Genomic DNA, 26031 nt, shown 5'->3' on the forward strand with positions numbered 1-26031 from the left:
GGGGACTCCACGTGTGCATCCTCTCCTTCTCCAACTGACAAGCAGGGAGGAGATGGCGAGTATGGAACCAGGACAACCTACAAATGAAAAAATGGCTTATTTTCAAAGTGTTCAAATCATCCCTACAGTTAAAATTTGGATTATTATTTAAAGTCAGCGCTTAGTAGTAGTAGCAGTATGCACATAGTAGCATTTGGTTAATTCACTGTTCCCCCCCCCACAACTATCGATATTCTGAAAGCAGTCAATTTCCAACTTAATATGAGATATTTACAAACTAAAATGAAGCTTTTACATGGAAGGCTGTAATTTGATTTTGTTAAAAAACTAACTTATTTTCAAAGTGTTCAAATCAGCCATGCTGTTTTTTTTTTTTTTGATTAGATACCATTGCGGTGCTTCCCACGACGTTTCCCACAGCGCTTCTCGGGCCCAGTGGCGCTGCCCGGTCCCCACCGTGGCTCCCAGCCGTTTACATAATGTCCGCCAAAAGTTGAAATATTCGCTTAGACTGCATAAGTCCAAGTTTCTCTCTAACTCCGTTCTACAGGTTCAGTAAACTCTTCATTAGCTCACAATTATTGTAAGCCGCCGCGCCAGTGTTCCGATTTCCGAGACCGAACTTCAGACGAGAAAACAGTACAAATAAATGCTGTAAACCGTTAACTCAGTATATTGTCAACAATGTTTCCCCATCACTAAAATATTGGCAAGGGTTTGTAAGATTGAAAAGCTATTTTAAAAATATCCTTGCGCAAATTACGGGATCCATATGTGACAGATAGATAAATGGGAATAATCTCTCAGTTCCTTCTCTTAAAACTTTGTGATATTCAATTGTGAAAAATAGGGGATTTTGAGTTTCAAATGGTGAGCATTAATTGACTAGAAATTACCCATGGAAAATATTCGCTTATGAGATAGCGGCTAAGAGAGAGGGGGAATGAATAGAAAGTAGCAAAGATTACAAAAGAGTGGTTTCTTTGCAAAAAAATTATATTAAGATATGTCTAAGGTAGGGGGGAGCATAGAAAACAATGGTTGGGGGGGTGAGGGGTTAATATCCTACTGAGATAAGTTTATATTGGGAATGAAAAAGAAAAAAACATTGGAAGAAATAGAAAGGTAGGAAAAAATGCTTACATTTGCACAATCCGTCTGGGCTTGGGTGCCGGATGGTCCAGGTAGTGCGTGTTGGAGGGTGGACGGGACGGCGTCGCAATGTTCTTGTGCAAATTGGACTGCGATGTTATGGGATTGCATAGTTGAGCCGGCAGGGTTCACCATATTATAAGAAGCCGCCAATTCTCTTTTCGGTTTTCGACCGGACTGTATGGGGGCTGGCAGTGATGGCTGCACTTGGGCCGACAACACTTGTTTTGGGGTTTGGCCAACATACTTAATAATGGATGGTCTTGGCTCATCCACTCTTTCTTTCTTAGCGGGTGACGGCGACAAGCATTCTTCATAATTTGCCTTAAAAAGAAGAGAAAAAATTAGTATCAAAATAATTTGCCCCTTTTTTACAGAAAGAAAGTTAGTACCCTCATCCATATAATTTTGTTTAGAAAAGCCACAGCTAATTATAGGCCTCACATTGGAGTCTTGTGTCAAATCAGAGCGGCATTTTCATTAAAAATTGACAGAAGTCAATGGTCGCTTTTAGCTAGGATATAGAAGGAAGGAATTTAATGAAATGGTATTTCGTTTTGCGAGAGTTTTGTTGTAAAACAGTGAGGGGGGGGGGTTAGGTTTTGAGGGTAAAAGAAAATATTTTATGTATTTAATTTTGACGGAGAAACAGGTCCTTTTGACTTTGGCTGCCGCGCTCGTAAACACATAGGAAAAGGGGTGACAGCTATTTTTAACCTTGCGTAGAGCATTATGTCAAAACCAGAGCGGCATTTTCATTAAAAATTGACAGAAGTCAATGGTCGCTTTTAGCTAGTATATAGAACACTTAAAATTGAATAAATTTAACGATGGTATATTTATTTCTTTTTTCGTGAGTTTTGTTGTAAAACAGTACGGGGGGGGGTAGGTTTTGAGGGTATAAGAAAATATTTTATGTATTTAATTTTGACGGAGAAACAGTTCCTTTTGACTTTGGCTGCCGCACTCGTAAACACATAGGAAAAGGGGTTACAGCTAATTTTAACCTCGCGTAGAGCATTATGTCAAAACCAGAGCGGCATTTTCATTAAAAATTGACAGAAGTCAATGGTCGCTTTTAGCTAGGATATAGAACACTTAAAATTTCATAAATTTAACGAAGGGATAATTATTTATTTTTGCGAGAGTTTTGTTGTAAAACAGTGAGGGGGGGGGTTAGGTTTTGAGGGTAAAAGAAAATATTTTATTTATTTAATTTTGACGGAGAAACAGTTCCTTTTGACTTTGGCTGCCGCGCTCGTAAACACATAGGAAAAGGGGTGAAAGCTAATTTTAACCTCGCGTAGAGCATTATGTCAAAACCAGAGCGGCATTTTCATTAAAAATTGACAGAAGTCAATGGTCGCTTTTAGCTAGGATATAGAACACTTAAAATTGCATAAATTTAAAGAAGGGATAATTATTTGTTTTTTCGAGAGTTTTGTTGTAAAACAGTGAGGGGGGGGGGATTTAGCTGGAAATATAGAAGGAAGGAATTTAACGAAATGGTATTTCTTTTTGTGAGAATTTGATTGTAAAACAAATGGTGGGGGGGGGGGGATTTAGCTGGAAATATAGAAGGAAGGAATTTATCGAAATGGTATTTCTTTTTGTGAGAATTTGATTGTAAAACAATGGTTTGGGGGGGATTTAGCTGGAAATATAGAAGGAAGGAATTTATCGAAATGGTATTTCTTTTTGCGAGAATTTGATTGTAAAACAATGGTTTGGGGGGGGGGGTTGGGGTAAAGGAATATATTTACGTTTTAGCTGAATATACTGGAGGATGTCCAAGGAAAATTCGTTTGAAAATAAAAATGCACTTACATTGCTAATTGCGGCTGTCAATGCTTCTAAAGAGTTAAATTTATCCATTGTTACATCAACTATGTCAAAATACATTCTGATAATTTAATCACATTGCATGTCCGTTATATACGAAATCTCAAAGGGCGAATTGTTATGTAACGGGGAAAACCATATGTAACAAGCTCTCTGATTGGCTGAGAAGGGGGATGTAACCGAACCTCTGATTGGCTGAGAAGGAAACACGTGATCTAACTGTTTCCGGGAAACTCATAACATTTGGCGAGAGCAACAACAACAAATACTATTTCTGGATCATAACATTCACGATTGATTACGCAATCAAGTTCTCGGAAATTCACTTCCCCCTCGAGTCCTAGATCAATAACATTTTTCCCGTTAGAATTCAATGCGCATGTGCAACCTTCGTTCCGGAGTTATTACACATAGAAACATCAAATAAATCGACCTTGGAAAAAGAGGTCATTGACCCCATTAACCACGTGTTCTCCCTAGGGAGGCTATGCCCATATATGGAGCCCTGTCAGTATTCTATGCCCATATAAGGAGCCCTGTCCGAGTAACACCACACAGTTCGTAAATAAAAACGTTCGAGAAAGTCAAACCAATACAAGTATTCGATGAAAGTCGTTTACTATCCTAGTACGGTGAGCAAAATTAAAACTGAATTAATTTCGTTCGTTATAATTTTTTTTAACGGTGAGCCAAGATCAAGGAACCTGTACTAGTTCAAAAACGTTCAAAAACTGAACAAGACAAGTTTATTTAACCGAGTAGGAACGACGTTAAAACTTAAAACGAACAGAATTATTCCGTATATGAGCTGTCCCTCCTCAACGCCTCGCTCTTTACGTTAAAGTTTGACTTTCTCACAACTCTATTTTTTAAACAATAAAAAAATTTAGCGTAAAGAGTGAGGCGTTGAGGAGGGGACAGCACCTTTCATATACAGAATAATTTCTGTATTGGTATTTCTGTATAGTATTGGTTTTGGTTTATTGGAAAGCCATTTAGCACAAGAAAAGTAAAATTAATATGCAAATTTTGTTTTACTTATTCAGTGACGGTAAGCCAAAATAAAAGCTGCATTAACTAAAAAACGATCAGAAATTAAATAAAAAAACAAGTTTTTTAACTGAAAGTAAGGAGCGACATTAAAACTTAAAACGAACAGAAATTATCCTGTATATGAAAGGGGCTGTCCCCTCCTCAACGCCTCGCTCTTTACGCTAAAGTTTTTTATTGTTTTAAAAAAAATGTTGTGAGACAGAGTCAAACTTTAGCGTAAAGAGCGAGGCGTTGAGGAGGGGACAGCCCCTTTCATATACAGGATAATTTCTGTTCGTTTCAAGTTTTAATGTCGCTCCTTACTTTCAGTTAAAAAAACTTGTTTTTTTATTTAATCTTATATAAGAATCCATAATATGGGTTGCTATTTGTATGTTGCAGAAACTTTTTCCATAATTTTTAATCCTGACACAAACAATATTTTTTAATTTAATTATATAGTTTCTGAAGTTAACCTGAAAAATAAAACTTTGTATCATCAAACAGTTCGTAGTAACGAACTGTAAGTAAGGAGTGAGCCGGCTAAATAGTAATCGAAACTCTAAAAAACGGAACTTTAATACCAATAGATACATCAAAAGAATCAGATTTTTATGCGAATTTCAAATATATTAGTTTCATCAAGTTTAGTATTACCTATCAAAAGTTATGGTCCTGAGAAAATTTGCCTTGTTTTCAAAAAAAGGGGAAACACTCCCTAAAAGTGATAGAACTTTAATGAAAATGACACCATCAGATTAAGTGTATCAGAGAACCCTACTACAGAAGTTTTAAGCTCCTGCCTGCAAAAATGTGGTATTTTGTATTTTTTTGCCAGAAGAAAGATCACGGATGCGTGTTTATTTGTTTTTTTGTTCGTTTGTGTCTTTTTTTTTCCAGGGGTGATTGTATCGACCCAGTGGTCCTAGAACATCTTGGGAGGGCGCATTTAAACGGAACTTAAAATTTCTAGTGCTCTTTTTAAGTGACCAAAAAAGGGAGGGCAACTAGGCCCCCTCCTACGCTCATTTTTTCCCAAAGTCACCCGATCAAAATGTTTAGATAGCTATTTTGTTCAGCATGGTCGAAAAATACAATAACTATGTCTTTGAGGATGACTTAATCCCCCATAGTCCCCAGGGGAAGGTCTACAAGTTACGAACTTTGCCCAATGTTTGCACATAATTTGGGTTATTGGTACTTATACAGAAGTTTTTAGGAGGGTTTTTTTAGGGCTGTTGGGGTGGGGTGGGGGGAGGGGTGTTACGTGGGAAGATCTTTCCATGGAGGAAGTTTTCATGGGGAAAGTGTCATTGCTATGAAGGGGGCGCCGGATTTCCCCAGTATTATTTAAAAAACGATCAGAAATTAAATAAAAAAAATCAACTGAAATTAAGGAGCAACATCAAAACTTTAAACAAACAGAAATTACTACGTATATGATTGGGTCCGTCCCCTAGTCATTACCTTACTCTTTACGGTAAAGTTTTTTGTACTTTCATCACAACTATTCATTCTAATTAACGGCCTTTGTGAGTAATGGGTCATTCTTATAGAATTGGAACAAAATTTGAACTTTAGCATAAAGAGCGAGGTATTGACTAGGGGGCGAACCCCCTAATATACGTAATAAGAATATACGAATATAGAAGTTTGTTGCGTAAGTTAATGCGTAAGTTATGTCAGAAAAAAATTTCGAGAAAACCATTTAGCCAAAAAAAGGTAAAATTAATATGCAAATTTCGTTATAATTATTCATGTGCGATTAGCCACAATCAAAGCTGCATTAATTCAAAAACGTTCAGAAATTAAATAAAAAAAATAAGTTTTTTAACTCAAAGTAAGGACCGACATTAAAACTTAAAACAAACAGAAATTATTCCGTATATGAAAGGGGCTGTTAACTCCTCAACGCCTCGCTCTTTACGCTAAAGTTTGACTGTGTCTCATAACTTTATTTTTTAAAACAATAGAAAAATTTAGCGTAAAGAGCGAGGCATTGAGGAGGGGACCGTCCCTTTCATATACGGAATAATTTCTGTTTGTTGTAAGTTTTAATGTAGCTCCTTACTTTCAGTTAATTTTTTTTATCTAATAAGAGTAAGGGGGGTAATTACAGAGGCATTGACTTAGTTCCTGTAGGAAGCAAACTGCTTAGTCTGATGATGCTTTTTAGACTTCAAAATTATGTTGACAAAGTCTTAAGAGAAAAGCGGTATAATTTTAGGGTAGGGAGAGGATGCGTCGAGAAAATTTTCGGTCTTGATTAATAATTGAGAAACGCCTGAGTCATTAAACCCCTTTAATCCTTAGTTTTATAGATTATGAGTAATCGTTTGTTTCAGGTGATATAAGAGCTTTAGCGCAAGTCCTATCCTACCAAATAAATATGTAAAAGTTACTTGTGCTACGTACGAGAACAACATTGCTGCAGTTAAGGAAATTAGATTAGTAGCTAGTTTCGTATTGCATCAGAAATTAAGTAGGGTTGCAATCTATTCTCTTTTATATGGATCATTTTGATGGACTTTGTCCTAAGGAACATGGCAAAGGCAATGGAAGATTTTGAAATCAGATAGAAAAGTAAAACTCTCCTAGACTTGGATTATGCTGATGATTCGAGTGTCCAACATGAAATTGTTGGCAAAATGAATGATATGAGACCTTTGAATAATTGCAAGTTTTGACAGCTTGGGGTGCAAGAGAAGGCAAGAGAGGTGCAAGAGAGCTTGGGGTGCAAGAAAATTAGTGTTAAGAAGCCTAGACAGGGAAAAATTGAAGGTAAATGGACAATGTTGAGCAATCGACCAATTGGAGAAAATTGACCAAGTTTATAGATGGTGGATGCAGTGAATATGTTAAAAGTAGAATAAAATAGGCCCAGTGTTTTATTAGGAATGAAATAATCTGAGAGGAGTAAGAAGATGAGCCTTTGAACCAGAATTAGAACATTGGGAATTCTTAATTAATGAGAGCATTTATGTATGGTTTTAAAATAAGGGATTTCCAAAAGACGGAAGAGGATTTATTGCATGCTTTACAAAGGAATAATTGATGGAGTTTTTGGGTAAACAAATAAGCTGTGCGAAAGATGTGTTGTTTTCCCTCTTGCTAGGTCTATAATGAAAGAATTATTGAGATGGTTAGGGCGCGTTTGACGGGATGACATATTTCCGAAGATCGTCAACCAACTAGGGTCAAACAATAAGCAGATCGTCCCTAGATTGGGTGGGAGGAGGTTGTATGTAAGGAAGGATTTTATGTAAACTAGTATTTCTTGGAAGGGGATGAAGAAGAAAGAGATTAGAATGGAGGAGAAGTTCACGCAACTGTTTTGGGCTAAGAGAGCTTGGTCCTACAGGAAGTTGTTAGTAATAGTCATAGTAGGTGAATGGAATACCTCAGTTTCTACATAAATTTTCTATTTTGCTTCGAACATATTCCCTGTAGGATACCATTCTTAGCCTCAATTTTATAAACCTCCTTTTCAATCCTTCTCACCGCTTTTGTAACAGCAGCTTCTTATCTTTGTCTCATTCTACAACAGCAGCTTCTAATCTCTTCTTTATCATTCACCCTATACTACCTTTTTGTCTTTAAATCAGCTTCAATAATATTCATTTCCTTATTTCTTCTTTTTACGTTCCTTTAAGTCCTTTCATGTTTGCACCTTTCCCAGGGTTTTTAACAAAGAAATAAATTCTTTTGAATAGCCTTAAAGGGGAGAGAAAATATTTATACTTTGTTTTGCGCGTAAAGTTTTTGAGAAAACCCACCAAGTTTGTTATTATGGGGCTGAGGTTCGATCCCAGCTGCCACATGGCGTGGAATTGTATTAATATTTTACATTAACATCGTAAAAGAAGAAGAAGAGGTTGTCGTTATTTAGGCTATTTATATGCTTTGTTGGTTTATTACAGCTAATGATTTTCTTGTACGCATTATTACAACGAAAATGGGAGAGTATATTTACTTTTACAATATTAATTACACCAAATATGCTTTTACTGTTTACATTATTTCACTAGTTACACTATTTTCAGTATTTGCGTTTTTTAAGAATAGGTTAAAAAAAAGATTCGGCTAATAGATATGTATTCAATGTTTCTTAATAGACACCGATGAATTATAGACGATAGGATAGACCGGCTGTGATCTGGATAAAAAACAATATTAAAAATAAAAGGCCAAGTTAAAAGGGCAGAAAACCTCCAAAAAAGGAGTAAAAAACTAAAGGGTGAAAAAAGGGCGAAAAGGAACAAGGCAGAAGACTCCCAAACAAAACTACATGTATTTTATACACAAATGAAGCCACAATAATCATCTATACACATAATATAAGATTTCTTATTTAAATCCTGGAGATAAACTGTTTTTTTTAGACAGATTTTCTTTTGTATTCACTTTTATAATCTGTTTTGGCTGTATTTACGTTTCTAGCCCACCAATATCTGGAATTATACAAATGGGAAACACTTTAAAAGTTTTATTTCCTCTGAATCAAACAAATCGGTGACAAATTACAAGTCAATACTTATATCATGATATCTATGATTATTTCATCAATTTTCAGAAAATTGCTTACTTGAAGGAATTACATTTAATCAGCTGCTTATTTTACAGGTATTGCTGGTATAGCATTTATGGCAATGGGACTTTTAATTGGAGGTGTGGTATTATCTAAACTACAACCAAGGGCAATAAACGTCCAAATTTATATGATTATTGCTGATCTTGTCTATATAATTATTTTTGGAGTTTTTGCTTTCGTTGGCTGTGATTCAAAGCCACTGCATGGAATCCAAAGTGATAATGGCTTGTGAGTATTTATTTTAGTTTTTCTTGTTTTAATTACTCCTTAATTATTTTTATTTTAAGCAGACAGTCTGATTAGAAATGAGAATGCCCAAGTTATTTTTTTTTTACTACTCTCAATGGGGATATGCCCAAGAAAGAGTAAATTATAATAGCTTTGCTCTGCCCTTCACGTCCAACTGAAACCATATACAAACTTGGGACTGTTCCATCCCTACGTTATTCCAGATTTCCTCTCTCAAACGCAATTATACATGTATATAAACAGTAAAAAGAATCATGAAGAGCAGCCGCTGGAAGTACTTTCAACTGAACGTAAGCCTCACAACGCGATTCAGACGGACTAATATTAGTAACTATTCTAATAACAGCATTTTGTTAAACTCCGTCCGAATAAAGGATTGAGAAGAAAGTCCCCAGGGGATAGGGAATACAGCTGCCGTGATTCAAAGGTTACCATTAAAAAGAAAATTATTTAGCTGATATAGACTTATAGACCTCAAAATATCAAACATATTACGATGTTATATAATTATTTTTGGCTTTCAAAATACTTAAAAGCCTAAAGATACTTTTTCAAAAATGCTTAGTCATTATTCAAACAGTGCCAATTTTTCTCTAAGAAATACTCGAGAGAGTTTGCAGTTTAATTTCTTACCCCTTGGCTTAGTGATGTCCTTTATAAATGTTTTAATGTTATAACTTTAATTTTATATATTTAAAATGGTGTTTGGTTCTGTGGATCATGAATTCCTAGTGTGTAAAGGTATTGCCGGTATAAGAGGAAAAGCTCTGAATCTGTTAAGATCTTACGAAAGTGATACAAAATTATATTTGAATGATATGGACTAACCCAAACGTGAATATGATTTTGAGTCTGGAGTTCCACAGGGATCTTCTATAGGTCTGCATTTGTTTTCTGTATATAATAGTGGTTCACTTGGATGTTTGTCTAATATTGATGATTCAGTAAATGGTGGAGACCCAAGTTTGATTCCCTGAAAATTTTTAGTTTTATTGGCAGATAACATTTATATGATGGTATTTGCAGGAGCTCAAGAAGAGTTATTTCATGCATTTGATAAGAACATAAGCTTAATTGAGAGCCGGACTAGAATGAACAAGCTAAAAAAAACCTTAAGAAGTCCAATATAGATTTTTTCGCTCATTCTATAATGTACTAAGGTTCGGTAAATAATTTGAGATTTGAAAATTCAGTTATTTAAGAAGTACATTTGACTAGAAGGACTTAGGTGTCATTTTAGACTTGACGCCTAATTTTCAAACTTTAGAAACTGTACAGTATCTAAATTTACCCCCATTGTTGGAATTATGAGGAAATTAAAACACATTTGTCCGAAAATCGTCATTAGACTTTTAAATTTTTTATTGTTCAATTGTTTCCTCTTATTTTGTTATGCTCAGCATGGTCTTCAACTTTCCAATAGCACTTAAAACGTCTTAGAGCTTTGTAAGGTTTTACCCTTAGCATTTTAGCAGACTATAAACATCAGAGAGTTAGTGAGAAAAATATATTTAAAACTAACTATTCTTCTTTTTGACCGTATGTTTCTTTTTTATCGATGAATATATTATGTTTGATATTATTATTTTTTTTTATTATTAATGTTTTAAAGGTATATTTATAACCGGCATGGACCTTCATAATTATTATATATGAATCACAGATATATTTTGGCGGCCACGAAGTGAAATGATCTGGCCACAGTTTTCTGCTTGGCAAGTCTTCCAAGCTCTTGGAGTCATTTACTATCTTTGGTTGTTGTGCATGAGAATGACCGAAGTAGTTTTCAGGGAAACTTGAGGAACTTTTCTAAATTCAAATAATCTTTTATTTTATTGTTGTTTTAGTTGTGCCATGGCTAAATAATTGTTTAGGTAAATTGTTAGATTGTCGGTGGGGTTATCGTCATTTTTTTGTTTATTTAAAAAGATGTATGTGTTTGAGGTTGAATTTAGCCTACTGAACTGAAACTGTTCTCTGCCTCTTATTTTGTAAATTTGTCAGTAAATTAAGTAATACTTATGGGAAAAAAAATCTGTTGTGTCTTGAATATAAAAACAAAGCCCTCCCTACTCAACTAACTGATCAATAGACCCAAAACATCCGAATAAATTAAATGTCCTGAAACACGCGTTCTTGATTTGATGTAAAAATTAAACCATGCTACATAACACGCATTGAGTCATCACAACTGATGTTATTGAGTAAAGCTATTAAAAATGTATTTTACAGGTTTTGTTTTCTCATAAATAGCCAATAAATACTTTAATTCATACAATTTCTAGCATTTCATGGGAGGAAGTTGTGACCCTGTATCAGAGGGCACACGTGTCTTTCTAACGTTGCTAAAAATATTACTGAGTGGTTTAGTCCTTACTAAATATACCAGTCCTTGTTTTAGCTTTCATATTATTATCCTTATGTTTTATTTTAGAATAAATCCAATATCAGGTTGTAATGTGGATTGTAATTGTGAAGGTCTCAGATACTCACCAGTGTGTTCAGAAGATGGAGAGATGAACTTTTTCTCACCTTGTCATGCAGGCTGTAAGGAAAATAGTATTGATTCCATGGGTAAAAAGGTAAGTTGTACCTAATTCCGAATTAAATACAAAGCTGGTATGTAAAAGGATATAGAAGTTTAAAAAAGGATGGATATGGAAATTAAGTTTGTATATTCGGAATAAGTCTTCTCTACTCTTCGCTTTGTAACTATTGCTGTATATTTTTTTTTATTCTTTTCTCGGTCAAAATTAAGTTTCAGAACCCTGAATTTGACAGTTGAAATTATCTATAGAGCTTGAAAATTATAACGTTCTAGTTTAAAAGAATAGGATTATTCTATATTCTGCATATTTTCCAAAAATAACATAACTAGCTCACTCATTGCTCATGACATTGAAAATTGCAATTCTATTGCTTAAAAGAATTAAATTATCCTTTTTTTGTGACAGTCAGCAAAACTGAAACTATTATTTCTTAAAAAGCAAATAGGTTGCTTTTGCTTATATACGTTGCAAATACGCTTACTTGAAGTACAAAGAATTGGAATGGATTGTTTTTCTTTAAATTAATAGCAAATTTAATTTTTTTTTTCTTTTCCGAACGAGCAAACTCATCATAAGTGCGAAGAAATGACATAGAAAGTTATAGCAGCCTTGTTTAAAAGAGTAGCAGTTCCATTTTTGTGTGTTTTTTTTTCTCCGAAAAAGCCACTATCCGATTTCCAAAAAATTTACCATCGAGATCTCACTATCAAACAGTTCGTATTAACGAACTGTAAGTACGGAGTGACCCGGCTCAATGGTAACCGAAACTCTAGAAAACGGTATTTTGATACAAATAAATACATCAAAAGAATCAGATTTTAATGCTGATTTCAAATATATAAGTTTCATCAAGTTTAGTCCTACCCATCAAAAGTTACGCGCATGAAAAATTTGGCTGATTTTTGAAAAAACGGGGAAAGACCCCCTAAAAGTTATAGAACCTTAATGAAAATCACACCATCATATTCCGCGTATCAGAGAACCCTACTTTAGAGATTTCAAGTTCCTATCTACAAAAATGTGGAATTTTGCATTTTTTGCCAGAAGAAAGATCACGGATGCGTGTTTATTTGTTTTTTTTTTATTTTTTTTTTTCCAGGGGTGATCGTATCGACCCAGTGGTCCTAGAATATCGTGGGAGGGCTCATTGGAATGGAAATTAAAAGCTCTACTGCCCTTTTTAAGTGACCAAAAAAATGGAGGGCAACTACGCCCCCTTCCACGCTCATTTTTTTCCCAAAGTCACCCGGTCAAAATTTTGAGATGGCCATTTTGTTCAGCATAGTCGAAAATATTATAACTATGTCTTTTAGGATGACTTAATCCCTCAAAGCCCCCAGGGGGATTGGTTATTGGGAAGTATACAGACGTTTTCAGGGGGGATTTTTTCTGGTAGTGGGGGGTGGGGCGGGGTCGGGGTTTATATGGGAGGATCTTTTCATGAAGGAAGTTGTCATGGGGGGACATTGCTAAGAAGGGGCGCCGGATTTCCCTTCATTATTTTTAAAAAAATCAGAAATTATATATAAAAAACAAGTTTTTCAACTGAAAGTAAGGAGCAACATCAAAACTTAAAACGAACAAAAAATATTAGCTATATGATTGGGTTCACCTTCTAATCAATGCCTCGCTCTTTAAGCCAAAGATTTTTTAGTACTTTCATAAGAGCTATTTATTCTAATTAACGGCCTTTGTGATTAATGGGTCATTTTGAAAGAATTGGAACAAAATTTGAACTTTAGCTTAAAGAGCAAGGTATTGACTAGGAGACAAACCCCCTAATATATGTATTAAAAATATATGAATATAGAAGTTCGTTACGTAAGTTAATTCGTAAGTTACGTACATTTATTACTAATAAAAACGTTCGTAAATAAAATTAAAAAAGTTTCGAGAAAGCCATTTAACCAAATAAAAGTAAAATTAATATGCAAATTTCGTTTTAATTATTCATGCCCGGTGAGCCAAAATCAAAATCTGCATTAATTCAAAAACGTTCACAAATGAAATAAAAATAAACAAGTTTTTTTAATTGAAAGTAAGGAACGACGTTAAAACTTAAAACGAACAGAAATTATTCCGTATATGAAAGGGGCTGTCCCCTCCTCAACGCCTCGCTCTTTACGCTAAAGTTTGACTTTCTCACAACTAAATTTTTTTAAACAATAAAATTTTTTTTTAATTGTAAATTTTTTCAATTAACTTTAACGAAAATCACACCATCAGATTCAGCTTATCAAAGAACATTATTAAAGAAGCTTCAAACTCCTATCTGCAAAAATGTTGAATTTTGCATTTTAAAATAAAAGCTGCATTGACTAAAAAACGATCAGAGATTAAATAAAAAAATAAGTTTTTCAAACTGAAAGTAAGGAGCGACATTAAAACTTAAAACGAACAGAAATTATTCCGTATATAAAAGGGGCTGTCCCCTCCTCAATGCCTCGCTCTTGACGCTAAATTTTGACTTTGTCTCACAACTGAATTTGTTAAAACAATAAAAAATTTAAGCGTAAAGAGCGAGGTGCTGAGGAGGGGACAGCCCCTTTCATATACGGAATAATTTCTGTTCGTTTTAAGTTTTAGCGTCGTTCCTTACTTTCAATTAAAAAAAAACTTGTTTTTTTTTTATTTTGCAAAAGAGCAACTCTCATTTCCAAAAAAGAAGTTATCACTTGATCACTCACAATAAGTGCAAACAATGACATTGGAAATTATGACACTCTTGTTTGATAAAAATAGAAATCTCTATTTTTCTTCTTTAGGATAGTAACTTATCATTTCTAAAAAAACATCTCTTAAACAGCAACTATCACGAAATCACTATAAGTACAAACAATAGAGATTGAAAGTTGTAACGCTCTTGTTTAATCAATCTTCTTCTCCTTTGTCTTTTCCCAAAAAGTGATTATAGTTTGTGAAAAATAGCTAGGATTTCTGAAAAATTCATTCCCAAGAAAGTATTTATCACAAGCTTGAAACTATAACTTTGAAATTTGTATGCTTCTTGTTTATAAGAACAACGATTTTTTGCTTTGTGTCCTTTAAAAAATATTTGTTAATTTCAAATAAAAAATATTAACAACTTCTAGATTTACACAGACTGCAGCTGCCTGGCATTCTTTAATGGCACAAGCAACGCTTGGTCAAATGGATCTGTCACCAGTGGCATTTGTGATGGCAACTGCATGACCATATTCTATATTTATGTGTTATCTAAAGGAATTCTGCAGTTTTTTGCTGGTACAGCAAGAGTTGGTGGAACAATAATAAATTTTAGGTAAGGGACTATTAAACTATCTTTGACTCATTGACCTCGGATAAAACTTAGACACACCAAAGATGTTCGTCTGAAAATTTTGTTACAGAGATAGATTAAATTGTTACAAATTTTTACAAATACGTTTTTATAGTTATTACACACCATTACAACTCTAGCAATCACAGCCTAATAGGAGTTACAAATTGTTCTTATGTTTTGGGCCCCACGCCGTAGTTATTAGATAAAATCCCTCTTCTCTTATATATTAAGTAATTACATAAGTGCAAATAATTATCTTATATAAACCACTTTCTCTTGTACTTCAAGCGTAAATGTAATCTAGAAAACATGTTGGCTTAAAGTATTAATACTCTGTATTAGTCATCACACTAGGCGGCTGAATCTTTTCCGATTGATTTTCATGCATGGATGCTCTCAAATAAAATTTTTTACTTCATTCCTTTGATTGGTCGGCGACGACAGTAGAGGAGGGGGTACCAGCCCTGACCCTCACCCCTGCTGCCACCTACAACTTTTTTTGCACCCCAAATAAGGGCATAGAGTCATTAGGGAGAACACGTGGTTAATGGGGTCAATGACCTCTTTTTCCAAGATAGATGTATTTGATGTGTCTATGTGTAATAACTCCGGGACGAAGGTTGTACATGCACATTGAATTCTAACGGGAACAATGTTATTGATCTGGGACTCGAGGGGGAAGTGAATTTCCGAGAAATTGATTGCGTAATCGAATGGAAAATGAATTTCAGAGAACTTGATTGCGTAATCGAAGGGAAAGTGAATTTCCGAGAACTTGATTGCGTAATCGAAGGGGAAGTGAATTTCCGAGAACTTGATTGCGTAATCGATCGCGAATGTCATGGTGTCCGGAAATAGTATTTGTTGTTATTGCTCTAGGCAATGTTATGAGTTTCCCGGAATTTGGAACACCTGTGCTGTCGACCTCAATTCACCTATCGTGAATCAATAATTCCCCTTAGAAACAACAAATTAATTTCCCCTTCTTGACAGATCAATCAATCAATGACATCATCTGTCAAACTTTAAAAATTTCCGCCTAGAAACATTTCTCCAGGAATAGATCCATATCATTAATGTCTTTGCCTCGGGAACAACTCTTTTGGTCGAACTCCAAAGGATATTAATAACCAAAGGCCATGGAAACAATTAGGCAAGAAACATCTTAGCGATGAATTGTTTTAGCGCGCGAGAAGGTTTCCTATTAATTTGAAATGCGTTAGCACAGAGATGCCAATAACAAAGGAACACGCTGAATTTACGTTTAGTGATTATTTGGGCGAAACCGTTTTAGACAGGTTATGGAACTATTTCGGCGAAACAGATAGAGACATTTTAAAAGAAGATTTTGAAGAGATTTTGGAAGAGGTTTTGAGTGTGGTCGTTATAATACACAAGTTTCATTTGAACAGTGTTGTGAGGTCCTCTAACCCAACCCCAAAGGGTTCCAATCCTCCTACCCCAACCCCGAAGGAAGCCCCCGGTCCTCAAAGCCCCCCAAACTCCCAAAGGCCCTCCACCGGTCCCCCAAAGGCCCACCCAGACCCCCAAAGGTCATCCCCAGGCCCCCAATGGCCCCCAGGCTCCCCCCTGGGCCCCCGGCCCCTCAAAGGCCCTCCCTGTGCCCCAAAGGTCCTCCTCCGGTCCCCAAAGGCCCATCAGAGCTCCCAAAGGACCAATGGGGTCCCAAAGGCCCTCCACTGTGCCCCAAGGGCCTCTCCCTGTGCCTCAAAGGCCCTCCACTGGTCCTCAAATGCCCCCCAAGCTCCCAAAGGGCCACCGGCGCCCCCAAAGGCCCACCCAGACCCCCAAAGGCCATCCCCAGGCCCCAAAGCACATACCCCGGTCCCCAAAGGTCCCCCCGAGCTCCCAAAGGACCATCGACCCTCAAGGGACCCACAGACCCTCAAAGGCTCTCCCCGTGCACCCGTCTTTCGTTGATGTGTGTTGTCTGAAACCTATGATTTGGGATGTGTAGTTTGCTACTTCAGGCTTTTCTGAGCTAAGGTTTCCTAGTATTTCCTAGGTGACTGTTGTCTGAAACCAATAGTTTGGGATGAGTAGTTTGCTATTTCAGGCTTTTATGAGCTAGGTTTCTTAGCCTTTCGTTGGTGTGTGTTGAGTGAAACTGATGATTTGGGATATGTAGTTTGCTATTTTTGACTTTTCTGAGTTGGATTTCTTAGTCTTTCATAGGTGTGCAGTGTCTGAAACCTATGATTTGGGATGTGTAGTTTGCTATTTTCAACTTTTCTGAGCTGGATTTCTTAGACTTTCATAGGCATGAGTTGTCAGAAAATTATGATTTGGAATGGGTAGTTTGCTATTTCCGGCTTTTATGAGCTAAGGTTTTCTAGTATTTCGTAGGTGAATGTTGTCTGAAACCAATAGTTTGGGGTGAATAGTTTGCTATTTTTGACTTTTCTGGGCTAGGTTTCTTAGTCTTTCGTTGGTGTGTGTTGACTGAAACCGATGATTTGGGATATGTAGTTTGCTATTTTTGACTTATCTGAGCTGGATTTCTTAGTCTTTCATAGGTGTGTGTTGTATGAAACCTATGATTTGGGATGGGTGGATTGCTACTTTTGACTTTTCTGAGCTGGATTTCTTAGCCTTTCATAGGTGTTTGTTGTCTGAAACCTATAGTTTGGGATGACTAGTTTGCTATTTTTGACTTTTCTGAGCTAGGTTTCTTAGCCGTTCATAGGTGAGTGTTGTCTGAAACCTATGATTTGGGATATGTACTTTGCTATTTCTGACTTTTCATAACCAGATTTCTTAGTCATTCGTAGGTGTGTGTTGTCTGAAACCTATGATTTGCTTCATTTGACTTTTCTGATCTGGATTTCTTAGCCTTTCATAGGTGTCTGTTGTCTGAAACATATGATTTGGGATGCTTAATTTGCTATTTTTGACTTTTCTGAGCTAGATTTCTTAGCCTATCATATGTGTGTCCTTTCAGAAAATAATGATTTGCGAGGTGGAGTTTGCATTTTTGACTTTTCATAGCTAGGATTCATAGTCACTCATAGGTGTTTGTTGTCTGAAACTTCGAGTTTGGGATGAGTATTTGGCTAATTCAGACTTTTCTGAGCTAAGGTTTCTTAGTATTTCGTAGGTGAATGCTGTCTGAAACTTATGATTTGGGATATGTAAATTACTATTTCGGGCTTTTCTGAGTTGGATTTCTTAGTCTTTCATAGGTGTGTAGTGTCTGAAACCTATGATTTGGGATGTGTAGTTTGCTATTTTCGACTTTTCTGAGCTAGGTTTCTTAGCCTTTCATAGGTATGTGTTGTCAGAACATTATGATTTGGGATGTGTAGTTTGCTATTTCAGACTTTTCTGAGCTAAGGTTTTCTAGTATTTCGTAGGTGAATGTTGTCTGAAACCAATAGTTTGGGATGTGTAATTTGCTATTTCCGACTTTTCATAACCGGATTTCTTAGTCTTTCGTTGGTGTGTGGTGTCTGAAACTTCTAGTTTGGGATATGTAGTTTGCTATTTTTGACTTTTCTGAGTTGGATTTCTTAGTCTTCCATAGGTGTGTGTTGACTGAAACCTATGATTTGGGATATGTAGTTTGCTATTTTTGACTTTTCTGAGCTGGATTTCTTAGTCTTTCATAGGTGTGTGTTGTCTGAAACCTATGATTTGGGAGGGGTGGATTGGTAATTTTGACTTTTCTGAGCTGGATTTCTTAGCCTTTCATAGGTGTTTGTTGTCTGAAAGCTATAGTTTGGGATGACTAGTTTGCTATTTTTGACTTTTCTGAGCTAGGTTTCTTAGCCGTTCATAGGTGAGTGTTGTCTGAAACCTATGATTTAGGATGTGTGGGTTGCTATTTTCTGACGTTTCTGAGCTGGATTTCTTAGCCATTCGTAGGTGTGTGTTGACTGAAACCTATGATTTGGGATGGTTAATTTTCTATTTTTGACTTTTCTGAGCTGGATTTCTTAGCCATTCGTAGGTGTGTGTTGACTGAAACCTATGATTTGGGATGGTTCATTTTCTATTTTTGACTTTTATGAGCTGGATTTCTTATCAATTCGTAGGTGTGTGTTGACTGAAGCCTATGATTTGGGAGGTGTAGTTTGCTTTTTGGACTTTTCAGAGCTAGGATTCTTAGTCACTCATAGGTGTTTGTTGTCTGAAACTTCGAGTTTGGGATGAGTAGTTGGCTATTTCAGACTTTTCTGAGCTAAGCTTTCTTAGTATTTCTTAGGTGAATGCTGTCTGAAACCTATAGTTTGGGATATGTAAAGTACTATTTCGGGCTTTTCTGAGTTGGATTTCTTAGTCTTTCATAGGTGTGTGGTGTCTGAAACCTATGATTTGGGATGTTTAATTTGCTATTTTCGACTTTTCTGAGCTAGTTTTCTTAGCCTTTCATAGGTATGTGTTGTCAGAACATTATGATTTGGGATGTGTAGTTTGCTATTTCAGGCTTTTCTGAGCTAAGGTTTTCTAGTATTTCGTAGGTGAATGTTGTCTGAAACCAATAGTTTGGGATGAGTAGTTTGCTATTTTGACTTTTTCTGAGCTAGGTTTCATAGTCATTCGATGGTGTGTGGTGACTGAAACATATGATTTGGAATATGTGGTTCGCTATTTTTGAATTTTCTGAGCTGGTTTTCTTAGACTTTCATAGGTGTGTGTTGTCTGAAACCTATTAAGTGGGATGGTGTGATTTCTAGTTTTGACTTTTCTGAGCTAGATTTCTTAGCCTTTCATAGATGTTTGTTGTCTGAAAACTATAGTTTGGGATCAGTAGTTTGCTATTTTTGACTTTTCTGAACTAGGTTTCTTAGCCGTTCACAGATGAGTGTTGTCTGAAACCTATGATTTGGGATATGTAATTTGCTAATTTTGACCTTTCATAACAAGATTTCTTAGTCTTTCATAGGTGTGTGGTATCTGAAACCTATGATTTGGGGTGAGTGGGGTGCTATTTTTTGAATTTTCTGAGCAGGATTTCTTAGCCATTCGTAGGTGTGTGTTGACTGAAACCTATGATTTGGGATGGTTAATTTGCTATTTTTGACTTTTCTGAGCTAGATTTCTTAGCCTTTCATAGGTGTGTCCTTTCAGAAAATTATAATTTGGTAGATATAGTTTGCTTTTTGGACTTTTAAGAGCTAGGATTCTTAGTCACTCATAGGTGTTTGTTGTCTGAAACTTCGAGTTTGGGATGAGTACTTGGCTATTCCAGACTTTTCTAACCTAAGGTGTCTTATTATTTCGTAGGTGAATATTGTCTGAATCTTATGATTTGGTAGATATAAAGTACTCTTTTAGGATTATCTGAGGGGGATTCCTTAGTCATTGATAGGTGTGTGTTGTCTTAAACATTTGAGGTGTGGTGTGTGTCGTGCTACTGTTGAAATTTCTGAGATGAATATATTATCAATTAATATGTGTTTGTTGTCTGAAACCTATAGTTTGGGATGACTAGTTTGCTATTTTTGACGTTTATGAGCTAGTTTTCTTAGCAGTTCATATGTGAGTTGTGTCTGTCACCTCCTATTTGTGATATGTAAATTACTATTTCGGGCTTTTCTCAGCTAGAGTTCTTAGTCTTTCGTTGGTGTGTGTTGTCTGAAACGTATGATTTGTGATGGTTGGATTTCTACTTTTGTCTTGTCTGTGCTGGATTTCTTAGCCTTTCATAGGTGTTTGTTGTCTGAAACCTATAGTTTGTGATGACTAGTTTGCTATTTTTGACTTATCTGAGCTAGATTTCTTAGCCTTTCATAGGTGTGTCATTTCAGAAACCTATGATTTTGGTTATATAGTTTGCTATTTTTGACTTTTCTGGGCTGGATTTATTAGCATTTCATAGGTGTGTGTTGACTGAAACCTATGATTGAGATGAGTGGTTTGCTATTTTTGTCTTTTCTGAGCTAGTTTTCTTCACACAAAAACTTACACACACACACACACACACCAAAACTTACACACACACACACACAAAAACTTACACCCACACGCAAAAACTTACTCCCACACGCAAAAACTTACATGCACACAAAAACTTACATGTACACAAAAACTTACACACACAAAAAAACTTACACACACACACAAAAACTTACAACAAAAAAAAAAAACTTACACACACAAACGAAAACTTACGCACACACACACACACACACACACACACATACAAAAACAAAAATAATAAAATCACACTATAACTTAAAATAAAAAAAACACTAAAAAGCACCCAAAAACTTACAAGCACACAAACACACACACACATGGCGCTTCCCTGACCCATGGCACTTTTCGGAGCCACAGCACATCCCTGTGGCGCTTCTCGGGGCCCACCTCGCGTCCCCCGCTGCGTCTCGCGCCCGAGGCACTTACCTGACCCGGGGCCCTTCCCCCCACGCGTCCCGGACTCGGGGCGCATCCCCCGGCACTTCCCTAACCGTGCCCCCCCAGCACTCCCCGGACCCATTGGCGCATTCCGGGCTCCGCGGCTCCCAGCCCTTTACCTAATGCCCCAAAAAATTTAAAAGATTTGCTTAGACTACATAAGTCCAATTTTCTCTCTAAGTCCGTTCTGCAGGTTCGGTGAAATCTTCATTAGCTCACAATTATTGTAATCCCCCGCGCGAGAGTTACAGGATTGAACCGTTAACTCGGTTTCCCCTCACTAAAATATTGGCACGATAGAAATATTCAGTGTAAATTAGAACGTTAATATGTGACAGATGTGATAATCTCTCTATCAAATAACGTGAAAAAGAGCATTCAGTTTCAAAGGTATCTAAAATATATATGATAATAACAGAGAAAATAGTAAAGCTTAGAAAAAATAGCATTTTGAGTTTCAGTGGTATCTAAAACTATATGTGAAGCGATAGCAAGAGTGTTTTCTTTGCAAAAAAATTACATTTAGATATATCTTACAGAGATAAATTTATATTGGATTGAAAATAAAAGTTTTGTTTTTATATATTTCTATAAGGTAGTTTGAAGAAGAAATACTCACATTTGCATAATCCGTCTGGGCTTGAGCACCCGAGGGACCAGGTAGTGTGTGTTGGAGGGTGGACGGGGCGGCGTCGCTATGTTCTTGTGCAGCTGGGTCAGCTCTTGAAGGTCCAGGTAGTGCATGTTGGAGGGCAAAGGGACTGGTGACGTTAATTTCTTGTACAGGAGCTGTGACTTGTGCAGCCGGGGTAGCTTCTGAGCCCCTTGAAAAAGCTTGTGTAGGTGGGGCTTCGGCATTGAAGCTATTCGCCCACTCTCTCTTTAACTTTTTGGCAGGCTGCACTTGGGCAGGCAGTGTGGAGCTGGGGGGTTTTGGCCAGTGATCATATTGCATGGCAGGGGGCGCATTATTAACCCTCTCTTTCTTGGAAGAAGGGGGCACGCATTCTTCGGTATTTGCGCCAGCCATAGCTTTCATCAATGTAGTGTCCACAAATTCTTCATAATTTACCTTAAAGAAGAGAAGAAAAAATCAAATCAAAATAATTTCTCCCTTTTTAAAGAAAGAAAGTTATTAAACATGATTTTGTTTAGTTCATCACTAAGAAAGCACAAAACCCATATTCTCTCCCCCTAAATTTAGGAAAATTAAGTCTACCCTCTCATAGAGTTAATCATGCGTTTTATTCAAGCGAAAGGCATATCTTACTAGCTTTTATTCAAATGTTATAGCTAAAATCACTAAATGATGAAGAAGCAATAATCTTTTCTATTTCTAATAAAAGCACTAACCCCCAACAAAAATCCTGGATTCACGCCTGGGAATATAAAAGAAACTTTATTGTGAGCTTGAAAAAATTATAAATTTACACATTAGTTTTCTTGTCAATGGGCGTATATTTCTACACACAGAATACCCCTTACTTTTACTTACAACGAAGCTGTTAGAAGCGCGGTCTTGCCCCCTCCCCCCTTTCACATAATGTTCTGACTATATTGTTAAACTTAATCTCTTTCTCTAATTACATACAGGCTAGGAATCCTCAATTACCTCAAAGTGTTTTAATTTGAAAGAAGAATAGTTCCTTTGACCGCGTTTGTAAACCGGAAAAAGGGTGACTGCTAATTTTAGGCCTCGCGCTATGTCAAAACAGAAAGGCATTTTCATTAAAATTGACAAAGGAAAGTAATCGCTTTTAGCTGGAAATATAGAATGAAGGAATTTATTGAAATGCTATTTCTTTTTGCTAGAATATGATTGTAAAACAATGGAGGGGGGATTTAGCTGGAAATATAGAGGGAAGGAATTTATTGAAATGCTATTTCTTTTTGCGAGAATTTGGGATTGTAAAACAATGGTGGAGGGAGGGGGGGATTTAGCTGGAAATATATAGGGACGTAGAATTATTTCTTTTTGCGAGAATTTGGGATTGTAAAACAATGGTGGAGGGAGGGGGGGATTTAGCTGGAAATATAGAGGGAAGGATAAGTATTTCTTTTTGAGAGAATTTGGGATTGTAAAACAATGGTGGAGGGAGGGGGATTTAGCTGGAAATATAGAGGGAAGGATAATTATTTCTTTTTGTGAAAATTTGGGATTGTAAAACAATGGTGGAGGGAAGGGGGATTTAGCTGGAAATATAGAGGGAAGGGATTTATCGAAATGGTATTTCTTTTTGCGAGAAGTTGGGAGTGAAACACAATGGTGGAGGGAGGGGGGATTTAGCTGAATATATCGAAGGATGTCCAAGGAAAATTTGTTTGAAAATAAAAATGTACTTACATGGTAAATTGAAGTTGCCAAGGCTTCAAGCTCATCAAATTTATCCATTGTTGTTTACACAGTGTCAAAATACTTTCTGATAATTGAATCACATTGCATGTCCGTTATATACGAAATTTCAAGGGCGAATTGTTATGTAACGGGGAAAACCATATGTAAACAAGCCCTCTGATTGGCTGAGAAGGAGGATGTAACCGACTCGCTGATTGGCTGAGAAGGAAACACGTGATCTAACTGTTTCCGGGAAAGTCATAACATCTGGCTCGAATAACAATAACAAATACTATTTCCGGATCATAACATCTGCCTCGAACAGGAAGGAAATGTCATTAACTGTTTCTCGGAACCTCATAACATCTGGCTTGAACAACAACATCAAATACTATTTCTGGACACCATGACATTCGCGATCGATTACGCAATCAAGTTCTCGGAAATCCACTTCCCCCATCGATTACGCAATCAAGTTCTCGGAAATTCACTTCCCCCTCGAGTCCTAGATCAATAACATTGGTCCCGTTAGAATTCAATGCGCATGTGCAACCTTCGTCCCGGAGCTATTACACATAGAAACATCAAATAAATCAACCTTGGAAAAAGAGGTCATTGACCCCATTAACCATGTGTTCTCCCTAATGACTCTATGCCCTTATTTAGGGTGCAAAAAAAGTTTTAGGTGGCAGCAGGGGTGAGGGTCAGGGCTGGTACCCCCTCCTCTAACCTTGTCACAGTTACATTCCCTTAATTTTTCAAAGTTCATTTTGAATTTCTTTCGTTGAAATGCAAGAGTTGGAATATTTCAGTAGTGTTTGGTTGCGGTTTACCTTGTCACAGTTACATTCCCTTAATTTTTCAAAGTTCATTTTGAATTTCTTTCGTTGAAATGCAAGAGTTGGAATATTTCACTAGCGTTTGGTTGTGGTTTACCATGTCACAGTTACATTTTCCTGATTTTTCAAAGTTTATTTTGAATTTCTTTCATTGAAATGCAAGAGTTGGAATATTTCACTAGTGTTTGGTTGCGGTTTACCATGTCACAGTTACATTTTCTTGATTTTTCAAAGTTCATTTTGAATTTCATTCGTTGAAATGCAAGAGTTGGAATATTTCAGTAGTGTTTGGTTGTGGTTTACCTTGTCACAGTTAAATTTTCCTGAATTTTCAAAGTTAATATTGAATTTATTTAATTGAAATGCAAGAGTTGGAATATTTCAGTAGTGTTTGGCTGTATCTTCCACTTCAGTTCTTTATTTCACAAAGACATAAAGAAATTTAAAGTTCTATTCTAATTTTTCGGTGGTAGATAGGAAAAGCAATACCGTACTTGTGAATATTTTCACGGAAGATAAAAAGTTCTAGTTCAATTTAAAATTTTCTCAACGAAGTCAAGGAAAGTTCAAGTTCTCTTCAGAATTTTACCAAAGAACACGCTACAATTCTAATTTCTCCAGAGAAAACAAAAATCTTTCACTTCAGTTCTTTATTTCACAAAGACATAAAGAAATTTAAAGTTCTATTCTAATTTTTCGGTTGGAAGATAGAAAAAGTAATACCATACTTGTGAATATTTTCATGGAAGATAAAAATTTTTAGTTCAATTTAAAATTTTCTCAACGAAGTCAATGAAAATTCAAGTTCTCTTCTGAATTTTACCAAAGAACACACTTCAATTCTAATTTCGCCAGATAAAACAAAAATCTTCCACTTGAGTTGTTTATTTCACAAAGACATAAAGAAATTTAAAGTTCAATTCTAAATTTTTTTCGATGGAAGATAGAAAAAGCAATACCATACTTATGATTATTTTCACGGAAAATAAAAAGTTTTAGTTTAATTTAAAATTTTCTCAACGAAGTGAAGAAAAGTTCAAGTTCTCTTCTGAACTTTACCAAAGAACACGCTTCAATTCTAATTTCACCCCGAGACAACATAAATCTTCCATGCCATTTTTAAGTTCACCAAGACATGAAAAATTTAAAGTTCAATTCTAATTTTTCGGTGGCAGATAGGAAAAGTTATACTATGATTTTCATTATTTTCTATGAAGGTAAAAAGTTCTAGTTCATTTTTAATTTTCTCAACGAAGTGAAGAAAAGTTCAAGTTCTCTTCTGAATTCTACCAAAGAACACACTTTAATTCTAATTTCTCCAGAGAAAACAAAAATCTTCCGCTTCAGTTGTTTATTTCACAAAGACACAAAGAAATTTAAAGTTCAATTCTAAATTTTTCGGTGGTAGATAGGAAAAGCAATACCGTACTTGTAAAATATTTTCATGGAAGATAAAAATTTCTAGTTCAATTTAAAATTTTCTCAATGAAGTCAAGAAAATTTCAAGTTTTCTCTTCTGAATTTTACCAAATAACACGCTACAATTCTAATTTCTCCAGAGAAAACAAAAATCTACCACTACAGATCATTATTACACAAATACAAAAAGAAATATAAATCTAAAGACTAAATTTTCGGTGGTAGATAGGAAAAGCAATACCATACTTGTGAATATTTTCATTGAAGATAAAAATTTATAATTCAATTTAAAATTTTCTCAACGAAGTCAAGGAAAGTACAAGTTCTCTTCGGAATTTTAC

The 26031-nt window shown here is 35.9% G+C and overlaps 1 protein-coding gene across 1 annotated transcript in view; it reads left to right on the plus strand.

Moving 5' to 3' along the window:
* LOC148948303 (solute carrier organic anion transporter family member 74D-like) overlaps positions 1-26031 on the plus strand; it is a 93642-nt gene that overhangs the window by 55193 nt on the left and 12418 nt on the right. Inside the window, 3 exon segments of the mRNA XM_089094284.1 lie at positions 8650-8845; positions 11301-11448; positions 14508-14695. Coding sequence (XP_088950410.1) covers positions 8650-8845; positions 11301-11448; positions 14508-14695 — 532 coding nt within the window.

Source organism: Artemia sp. Qi Xiang Cuo, chromosome 9, assembly GCF_049724085.1.
Source record: "Artemia sp. Qi Xiang Cuo chromosome 9, ASM4972408v1, whole genome shotgun sequence".
NCBI lineage: Eukaryota > Metazoa > Arthropoda > Branchiopoda > Anostraca > Artemiidae > Artemia > Artemia sp. Qi Xiang Cuo.